At 54.6% G+C, this 10847-nt stretch overlaps 1 protein-coding gene across 1 annotated transcript; it reads left to right on the top strand.

Annotated features, from left to right (window-relative positions):
• Positions 1 to 274: 274 nt before the first annotated feature.
• On the top strand, positions 275 to 2932 carry IUM83_08992 (Sulfate Permease (SulP) Family; the record flags this gene model as incomplete). Its single annotated transcript, XM_067933400.1, has 1 exon — positions 275 to 2932. The coding sequence occupies one exon, from the start codon at positions 275 to 277 to the stop codon at positions 2930 to 2932; it is 2658 nt and encodes an 885-aa protein (XP_067781053.1).
• Positions 2933 to 10847: the final 7915 nt, after the last annotated feature.

A 10847-nucleotide genomic window follows, 5' to 3' on the forward strand; every position in this document is an offset into this window, starting at 1 on the left:
TGGACATTCACGATGTCCATCGGCGGGAAGCGACCATACTTGGCGCAAGTGTAGACTTGCTCCGCGTATGAAATGGTGATGGGCATCAGCATCCGCTAAACATAGCCGCGGTCTCCGCTCTCCACGCCGGCTCCCGATTGGTCACTAAATCCCCCATAACGCGCTCTTATTCGCTGAAAATGGCTCGTCACCGTACGTACGTCACCAGCACATCCGCTGGAGGGCTCACTCGCCAAGTCGCCGCGCAGAGCTCAAGCACCTCGAGCCTTCAGCCATGGAGCCGCTCAACGACGACGAGCGGCAGCTGCTGCTGTCCCCGCAGCGCCTGCGCTCCCCGCGCCGCGGCGCGCCCGCTCCCACGCCAACGCCCACACACACGCACGCAGCCTCGTCCCACATGGTGTTCGAGCCGCCGCCGCTGCGCCGCGACGCCGGCGGCAACTCGCTGCACTTCACGCAGCAGCCAGTGACGCAGTCGCCCGGGGCCGCACGCAACGAAACACTACCCATCACGGCGCCCAACGGCGCGTCACCACGCTGCTACTCGCCGTACGGGGCCACGCGCGCGTCCATGGACTCGTGGGGCTCGCACGCGGACCGCAGCGACCCGCTCAACGGCTGGGAGCGCGGCGTGACGGACGCGCTGCAGGCCGCGCCCTGCGTGGCCATCGCCGTGCTGGTGAACCTCATGATCTGCGTGCCGTTCGGGCTGTCCTTCTTCCCCGTGGAGTGGGCCGACATCCCCGTGCCGCACGCGCTGGGCATTCAGATGTTCCTGCTGTCGTCCACGATCTGCCAGTTCACGTTCGTCTGGCTCAGCAACTTCGACGGCGCGATCTGCCAGATGATGGTCGAGAACGTGCCGTTCATGCACACCATCTCCATCGCTATTATCCAGGAGCTGGGCCCCAAGAACCCGAGCGTGCTGCCCACGATCCTGGTCACCTACGCGTTTTCGTCCGTCGTGTGCGGCGCGCTGTTCTACGTGCTGGGACACTGGAAACTCGGCAACATCGTGTACCTCTTCCCCAAGCACATCATCGTCGGTGCCGTAGGAGGCATTGGCGCCTTCGTGCTGCAGAGCGGCATTGAAAACGCTACGGGCCATGCGTTTGACTGGTCGTGGGACGGCGTCAAGGGACTCTTCGACGAGGAGATCGTGTGGCTCTGGGTGAGCTCCGCCATGCTGGCGCTCACGCTGTGGGTGCTGGCGCGCCACATCAAGTCGCCGCTGTTTCCTCCGCTCTTCTTCGTGTCCATCCCGCCGCTGTTCTACGTCGTGCTGCTGCTTCTTGGTATCTCGACGAACACTGCGCGCGAGCATGGATGGTTCTTCAACCGCGCGCCGGATGTTGCGTTCTACTCGCTGTGGGAACAGTACGACTTCTCGCTCGTGGCCTGGCGTGTTATCCCCAAGCAATTCGGCACGATCGTTGGCCTCACGTTCTTCTCGCTCATGCACGTGCCGATTAACATCCCGTCGCTCAGTCTCACGACCGACAAGGAGGTGGATATCAACGACGAACTCGTTGCACACGGAATTTCCAACACCCTGAGCGGAGTGTGCGGAACGGTACAGAACTACCTCTGCTATTCCACGTCAGCGTTGTACTACAAGTGCGGAGGCACTGGGCGTCGCAGCGGCTTCGTGATCGGGCTCATTATGATGTTCTTCTTCTTTGTTGGACCCAACGCTGTTTCCTACATCCCTCGATGCATGGCTGGCTGTGTGATGATGCACCTTGGATGGGACTTGCTTCGGGAAGCACTCATCGACACGTACGACCAGTTGGACGCCTTGGAGCTGGGCACGGTGTGGGCTATCGCTGGAACGATGACGTTCTGGGGCATGAACCAGGGTCTGGCCGTCGGCGCTCTGCTGGCCTGCATGACCTTCGTGATGCAGAGTGCGCGTACACCTACGAATGCCCCGATCCGCGGCAGTATGAGCGCTGCTACCCTTCGCAGTCATGCTTGGCGCACGACTGACGAATTGGATGTGCTGGACCGTGAGTGCCGCAACATCCACGTTGTGCAGTTGAAGGGCCACCTTTTCTTCGGAAATATCAACCAGCTCAGCGACTACGTGCGCGAACTCTTTGAAGAAGGCTCAGATTGCACGAGTAGCCGAATCGAGTCGCCTCTCGAAAGCGTGCTTAGTGACGATGTTCGCCCGCGACCGGACATCCGCTGGCTTGTGCTCGACTTCACGTTGGTCGTGGGTTTGGACTCCTCTGCAGCTGACCGACTCACCAAGATCAAGTACGCATGCGACGCGCACAGTTGCAGGATTGTGTTCGCCGCAGTACCTCTCGCTTACGAGAAGTTCACGGAGCATTTGATCGAGCTTTTCGGCGACAACCGCATGCTTCACATTGCTTCGGATCTGGACAGTGCTTTGGAATGGTGCGAAAACGATATTCTGGGCAAGAATGTTTCGAACAAGAGTGGTTCTCCTGCAAGCACATGTGCTGCCGATGAAGACGAGTTCACTCATTTGCGCAACTTGCGGCGATTCATGCCGGACCAACCCCTTTCCGTGCAGCAGCGACTTCTGGACTACTTCCACATCCAAGAAATCGAGAAGGACGAAGTGGTGTGGAGACAAGGTGATACCCCTGACCGCGCGCTACTACTCGTAGATGGAGCACTCACTGCTGTGGTTGAGGAAGAAGCTGGTACGACTGAAGATGTCTCGGTGGGCTCGGTCGTTGGTGAGATGTGCTTCCTGACGGGCGAGAAGCGCAAAACGTCGCTTATTGCGACGAAGCGCAGCGTTGTTTACGTGCTGGATCGCAAGAGCTTCGCTGAAATGCTTGAGAAAGACTGCTATTTGGCGTTCCTTTTCCAGGGTATCTCGCTTCGCTACACATCCTACAGATTACAGTATGTGGGCAACCGCATCTGGGAAACCAAATGTCTCCCGATCTAAGCAAAGCTTGTGTCAAATAATATACTGTTGCCATGGTTTTCACTAGTACACAACAAACATGTGCAGTGCAAACACACCCCGACCTATGTATTCAAGTACTGGTAGCAGCCCGCAATCGTCTCCTGGACGCTTCCTCGGAGCCGCCTACTCTTGCTGCGCATTTCAAAAGCTAGGCAAAAACTTCTTCAACGGACAGGGCCGCTCCGACTTGTATGCCGGTGGCGTGATGTAGCCCTCTTGGCGCTTCGCAGGGTCCCAATAGAACTCGTAGCCCAGCTCGTCGTTTAGCGGCCAGTCGTTTCGGAACCGCTCCACCAGGTCCGGGTTCGACATAAACCCACGCACGAAGCTCACCAGGTCGGCTACGCCGCTGTGGATTACCCCCTCCGCAGTGTCCCGCGTGTAGCTGCAGTTGGCCATCACGATCCCCTTGAAGTGCATCTTGGCGTCGAGCGCTGTCATCACGCGGCTCTTGTCCGAGTAGCCAAAGCCGTAGCCATCCAGGATCGCCAAGTACCCGAGGTCGAGCTCCGACAAGCGCTGAAACACGTACGTGAACATCTCCTCGTTATCAGCACTGCCCATGCCGCCGTACTTGCTGGAGGGAGACACCCGTACACCGATGTGGTTGGCCGGATACACCGTTTTCACGGCCTCCACGATTTCGTCGAGAAGGCGGTAGCGGTTCTCGAATGAGCCGCCGTACTTGTCGGTGCGCTGGTTCGTGCACGCTTGAAGGAACTGGTCGATAAGATAGCCGCTGCCGGCGTGCACCTCGGCTCCGTCGAAGCCCACCTTCTTGGCAAGTTCAGCGCACTTCCGATACTGCTCCACCACGTCGGGGATCTCGTTGAGCGTCAGCGCTCGAGCTTTCTCGAAACCCGTCCGCTCCCCGTCGGCGTTACGAGTGTTGCCACCTTCGAGCATTGTTGCAGAAGCTGAGACCACCTCGTTGTTCGCATGGAATGAAGGATGCGACTGCCGGCCCATATGCCATAGTTGCACGAAGATCTTGCCTCCGTTCTTGTGCACGCGGTCAACGACCTCCTTCCACCCCGCGGCCTGCTCGTCCGTGAAGAGTCCCGGTGACCCGTACCACCCGAAGCCCTGCTCGGAGATGGCGCAGCCCTCCGAGATGATGAGACCGGCCCCAGCGCGCTGTTCGTAGTAGATAGCGTTTATCTCGCTGGGGGCATGGCTCACAGGATTGATGCGAGCGCGAGTGGCAGGGCCGAACACGACGCGGTTCTTCAGCTCGAGGTCGTTCCCCAACTGGAGCGGGGTGAAAAGCTTATAGTTTTCAGCGGGAGCCATAGTAGCTGGTCAGTGGTGATGCCGTTGCTTGGTATTTGCTGTGGTTACTAGTGAGAAGTCAATTGCAAAGTGGAAACTTGCGGGCGAGCTTCCAGCGCAAAAGGTTATGCCGCTCGATCCATGCGTAAGCGTGATTAGCTCAGTCTAGCTGAGCATAATCACAGGTAATAAATAGATGGCTACACTTGATCTCCCTGACGCAAACGTCTTGTTTAGGTCAGAAAGACTTCGTACAGTACTGTCGTCGTGCAGTGAGGACACCAAGCTAGCAGTAGCGAGGGAAGCCACGGAAATGCTTTGCTTCGGTCTCGTCACGAGCATACGTGAACGTGTGTGACGCAAACGCCTTGATTAGGTCAGGCAGGAACTCGTCGTGGTCTTCCAGGCCATCGATAGTCTTCCGCGTCTAGGGGTCTTCTGAGCGCTAGTCTTCTTGTCTTCGGTGCAAGGAACCACTTCGAAATTGCCAAGCTCCCGAACACTCAACACCACCAAACCAAGACCATGGTCGCTAAGACCGCCGACTACACGCTTTTCACGCCGCTGCGTCTCGGCAAGGACTTCGAGCTCAAGAACCGAATCGTGTACGGACCCGTTACCCGTGCTCGCAGCGACATCCGCACCCACGCACCGCTGGAGCGCAACGCTGCCTACTACGAACAGCGCGCCGGCGCCGGACTCATTGTCACCGAAGCGTGTGCCATCTCCGAACAAGCTTTCGGGTGGTATGGGTCACCGGCGCTCTACACTGACGAGCAAGTCCAGGGGTGGAAGGAGGTGGTCAACCGCGTGCACAAGAAGGGAGGCAAGATATTCGTGCAGCTATGGCACATGGGGCGTCAGTCCCACCCTTCGTTCCATGAGAACTACGAGGTCGTCTCGTCATCAGCCACGTTGTACGAGACCGGCAGGACCCGAAACGCGAACGGGGAACACGTGGGCTACGAGCGAGCCCGTGCGTTGTCACTGAACGAGATCCCCGAGGTTGTGGACCAATGGAGCCAGTGCGCTGAACGAGCCAAGGAGGCAGGTTTCGATGGCATCGAGGTGCACGCCGCGGGAGGCTATCTGATTGACCAGTTCCTCCAGTCCTGCACGAACCAGCGCACCGACATTTACGGTGGTTCGTTTGAAAATCGCTACCGCTTTCTGAACGACGTCATCGAGGCAGTGAAGACGGTGTACCCGGCTGACCGCATTGGCATACGCACGGCTCCGAACAGTCCGTACGGAGGTATGGGCAGCTCCGACAACGTCGAAATGTTCACGTACGTGTACGGTCGTCTCGCGGAGCACGGCTTGGTGTACTTGGCCATTCTCGATGGTTGGGAAGGTGTCGGAGCTGATGCCCACTACCACGGAAAATGCCGCCCGCTTACTACCTTTGACGCCAAGACCGCCTTCAAGGGGATCGTCATCGCCAACAAGGGCTACTCGAGAGACATCGCTGAAGGCGTCCTTAGGAGCGGCTCGGCAGACCTAGTGGGCTTTGCTCGCAAGTTCATGGCGAACCCGGACCTCGTCGAGCGCTTCAAGAACGACTGGCCACTCACCCCACTCATGGACTACGAGTTTTTCTGGGACCCTGCCAAGGGTGACGAGGGCTACACCACGCTCGGCAACTACGAGCCGTAATAGTGTATCGTAGCTTTCATGCTGGCGATTGCGGATGATCACTAGCACGAGGCAACAAATCGTGAATCGGTAATTAATCTTTTGCACGACCACTAAGAGTTGTAGTTCATTCAATTGCTTGTCGCTGCATCAACAGCTCGATGAACATCGAGCCGTCCGTAGCCGAAAATGTTGTTTGGAAATGTTGAGCTCGAGGTGTTTCCGCAGGATCCGTGAAAAGCAGAGAGACCTCCATCCGTTGAGGTGGTAGTTAGCACAGTCCAAACCTGCTTGTATGTTAACCCGGGCTTTGCGCTGAGCAGCAATGCGGCTGCTCCAGCGACATGGGGTGATGTCATACTCGTTCCTGAAGCGATAGTGTAGGCATAATCTCTAGTCCACCAAGCAGAATAAATTCTCACTCCCGGTGCTATGATGTCGGGTTTAATACGCTCGTCAAAAGAAGGCCCTGTGGAGCTCTGCGGTAGTAGTAAGTCCATGGAGTCAGTAGCACCCACTCCAATAACATTTGCCGCATCCCCGGGTGAGACCACAGTTCCACAGGTTCCCTAACGACATGAAACATGCTACGCATCTCGCGCTGACAATTAACAGCAATAACTCCTAAACGATGCAATGAAATGTGCGACAATATAAGCTAAGAGTACATGTACATGTATTGATTCTTCATCCTTTCTAACCCTTGTACTGTACTTGTGATGCGACGGCTTGTGCCTAATGAACATGAGTGCGCGAAGACAACGTGTGATTGGGAGTAGGTACACCCTTCACGCTGCATCCCATTTACCTTCCTCTCCGTCGTTCTTCTTCTATAATATAGAGCGACTTCATATTATGAAGTCGCTCTCATCGCCATCACGGTGGACTGCCACTCGTGCATGCCGTCCGATCTCTGTAGGTCAGGGCCGTACGTTGTGAGCAGCACGTAGAAGCGCTTCTCCTAGCATCTTGAGCACGTCTACCTGAAAGGAGACCGCGCTTCCACACAGAGGCTCCGCGGCCTAGGACGTGAGGCGCCGTCGAAATCGCAGTCCAGCTAATGAGATGTCATGGCGGTTCAGCCACGAGCACTTCCTGTCCGGAATACAGTCCATACCTCGGAGGAGGAAACCTTCTTCCTCCGCATTGCCGCCAAGTCAGGTCACGTCTTGGGGCAGCTCGTAGAAGTCTTGAGCTCCTCATCCTTAAGATTGACCAGCACCCCGGGGACGTCTGCCGAAAGCGACCGCGTGTGGGCAACACGTCCACGAGTTGACGCCGTATTTGCAATGCAGGCCTAGCCAAAATGGGACGTCAGCGCGAGCCATTATCATCACTTTGTCATGGAAGCTGGAGCGGTTCTTACCTGATTCACACGCAGCTATTCCCATCTATGTCGCCGCGGTCCGAGAATGCAGCGCCGTTACCCGTGCAGCGCAGCTCCATTTCCTGCGCTCGCATTTCAGGTGCGCTTGCCGGCTACCGCTCCGTTTTAAAACTGTTCTTATCTGCCGCCTCGTATACTGTACGATATACGTTGGCCGGATGCAAGACGTAGGTAGTCAAAAACATGTGACCAAAACTAGTGTTCCCAGTCTACCACTCTCAAAATGTTTACCTTTGACTAAGCAGATGTATGAAATGCCTTTGACGTTCTGCCTGTCTACTCTCGTGCTCATCTGCCGTTGCATCCTGGTCACTTTGTATACGCTCACACACATCTCAAGGAACATCATGAAAGAGCTGGCAACCGCTCCGTTTCACGCTGAATACTTACTGCTGAAATGCTGGCCATCTATTTGTATTTAATACTTGACTTAGATTTTGTATCGTGCAAAATTCAGTGCTCAGCACTAGTGATTGCGTTTGATTGTAGAGGTGACACCCCACCTGTGTGTATGCTTGTATGGTAAGTTTCAATTTCCGATATTTGGAAAAGCAGTGTTGCAACCGTGCTCACGTTCTGTTCGAGATCCGCTTCGTCCCTTTCCTCACACGTGTAATGCGGTTGTATGCAGCATTATAAGGGAGAACTGGTAATCGGAGAGCAGTTTCAATGGCCCCCCGTACCCTCTCCTAGCCCTTTACCTAACATTCAAACACTAAGTATAATTAAACTGCATGTGCAGTTTAAGGGTTACTTTTTCTCGTGGTTTGTGGTTTGGAGTGGTTAAGGGAAAACGGCAATTAAGGCGCCCTTCTTCACACTTGGGTCCTGGTCAGCTAGCTTCGGGAACCTCGGGAAGCATTTCCCATCGGCCCCAGTGGGAAGTTTCCACAGTCTTCTTGCTAAAGCGGAGGTCCAACAATTCGGGTCTATATATTTTATCGGATTTCGGGCCTTGATTTTGACTAAACGGAATGAATGGATGCTGAGTACTACTTCGAAATACATGTTGGGAGGACGCGCTAACTAGGTAATTCAGTATTTTTTTATTACTCAGATGCTGGGGAGTGCTCGGATGGGGGATTGCGATACTTCATTATTTTCAGTAATATGTGTCCCGTTCTCACCCTGTTCTTTCCCGTCATATCGTTTTTGCATGATTTGCTAAGTGCTATTAAATAGTACAGCAAATCGATCAATCTATGTACAGTATCTCTAATCCCCTCTCAAATCGCTTCTTTTAACCCTGAGGGGCAGGCAAAGAAGGCCTGCTCGAGGACAGATTCGCCCGCAAACTCTTCGTTCATCACTTCTCATTTTGCATCACCGTACTCAAGACCCCTCCGGAACGTAACGCCTGAAAACAGAGCCCGCCATGAGATTTCTGCTCTGGGTTCTAATTGTTGCTTTAGCGACGCTGCTGGATACAGCGACGGTATCGGCATGGAGTGCAAATTCCGAGCTAAACGAGACGCCCGAGTTGAAGCCGATGACCTTCGGAGATCAAGTTCGTGCGCTCTCTGCTACTCCGATTGGAGAACCCAAACGACAACTAAGGCGCACTGATGGTGGTGGAGCGAACACAAATGGGGCGATACTGGTCACTGAAGATAGAGGCCTTCTCGATGGAGTCGCGCAACTTGCCAAGAAACTTGGCACCAAGTTGGTATACAAAACTTTGATTCTCACGTTTAAAGTAGCGCGTAAACTAAAAGTGTCGCCTCAAGAGCTTGAAGCCGCGGTGCGAGAGACTGCAGATCCCGTTAAAATGGCGAAACAACTGGAAGTGGTCCGTCTCTACGGGTTTTGGTATGTGCAGAAGGCCGACGCAAGCACGTTCAAAGCGCTATACTACGAGAGTAAGCTTGGACCGAAGTCGTTCTTTCAAGCGACAAAGCAACAAACGACTACTCAAGAGCAAAAGGCTTACCTGGCTATGGCTAGGCGCTACCGAGCGTGGGTGACAGACAAAAACCTGCACTACTTCTACACCTTTGCCCGTCCAAGTTCGCCGTAGTGTAAAGCAATGTCGTATGAAGTAGTTGAAGTAACTGCTATATTTAGAGAAAAAATACTGAAAATTGGGTTTACTCCAAGGTGGATTTAGTACAGGGCAAATTGGTGGTGAGTGGGTCGCTCCTGAAAACTCAAAACCCATTTTGCGTGTACTAAACCAGACGTAGAAGGTTCGTCGCGTGCTTGCTGATCGTACCATTTTGGCCCAAGGAGGGTCGATTTGTACGGGGTCGTGTCACGGGCGTTCAAATTGGGTGCCCGTACCATGCGTCAAAGATACGCATGTCAAATGCCTTTCATTCTCGAACTTGGTTCAGCATGGTCTTGCCTAACTCATCTAGTGATGATGCGCCGCCGCCCCCTAGCTATGACTTCCCGTTAACGAAACAAACACCGTCTGCAGCGACTCAAGCGTCTACTCCTGTTCCCACGCCTGCAGCTAGCTTCGATTTCGCTTTATCGCAAGTGTCGCCGCCAGAAGTTTCGCTCGCAGAAGCTCCGATCGGTAATGCCTCGCCACCAACAGCCCATACTACTACTAGCACTCCACCAGCATCTGATCAACAAGCGCCTGACTCAGCACCGCCTGCAACTGCATCGACAAGAAGTGAGGGCCGCCGTGGAAGACGTCGCCGCACAGCGACAACTGCGACCCGTGGTGCTGGCTTCTCGCCAGCTGAAGTCCGTGATCTTCTCGATCTTATTGACCACTACAAGCCAATTGGGCGAGATGAATGGGACACCGTTACGCGGGAGCACAATGCAAACTTTCCTGCTCATAGATGCTCTGAAGCTTGTGGTATATGCCACCCCACTCAGATATCTGAGAATCATGAAGCGACCCAGGCGCATTTAGCGCGCACGCTGCAATCGTTCCATCGGGGACAAAGACAAATACATTTCCGACGTAGTGGTCATGCTTCCAGCCGTTGTAGAACATGTTTTGCAAGATGCAATCACCGCTCTGCTGTAGATATAGTTTGAGACCATCGGCGACTCCGAATACGTCGTTCAACTGGGGATACTTTCTGTGGATTGCTTGTTGATAACGCCGAACATCGGGTAGACTAGGCATCTTGATAGCAGCACGCTGATCCGAAGCAAGTACGCGGATTAAAATTCTTCGACCAAACCGAACGAACAAGGAGCAGACGGATGCTGTTATACCAAACATCATGCATAGAGTAAATTCAGAGCCTCTTGTCCGTGTCCATGCCAATACGAGGGCGAGGCATTGATATGCGTCCAAGCTTCGAGGCCGACCATGCCTTGAGCCACTTAGCGATGCAATTGCTGAGCCAGCCGGTCCGTAGGGAGTAAATCGTTTGTAGAGCACCTAAAAATGCTGTAGCACGTAGTGAAACGCGGGGTGGTCTAATCCCGTGACAGTGATCAACGCTGGATCGTCACCAGAGCCAAACAGCACGGAGAAAGACGAAGTTGCTGGCGTCTGAAGTGCAATACGAGCAATGCGATGGTCGCGCTCGCGTCGACGGCGACGCTCTAGCGTCGAGCGATACGACTGGCGGCGGTGAGACCGGCGGCGGCGCTGAATGATGGAGAGAAGCAGCAATGCGGGAGCGA

Source organism: Phytophthora cinnamomi (assembly GCF_018691715.1).
Source record: "Phytophthora cinnamomi strain GKB4 chromosome Unknown Contig120, whole genome shotgun sequence".
Lineage (NCBI taxonomy): Eukaryota > Oomycota > Peronosporomycetes > Peronosporales > Peronosporaceae > Phytophthora > Phytophthora cinnamomi.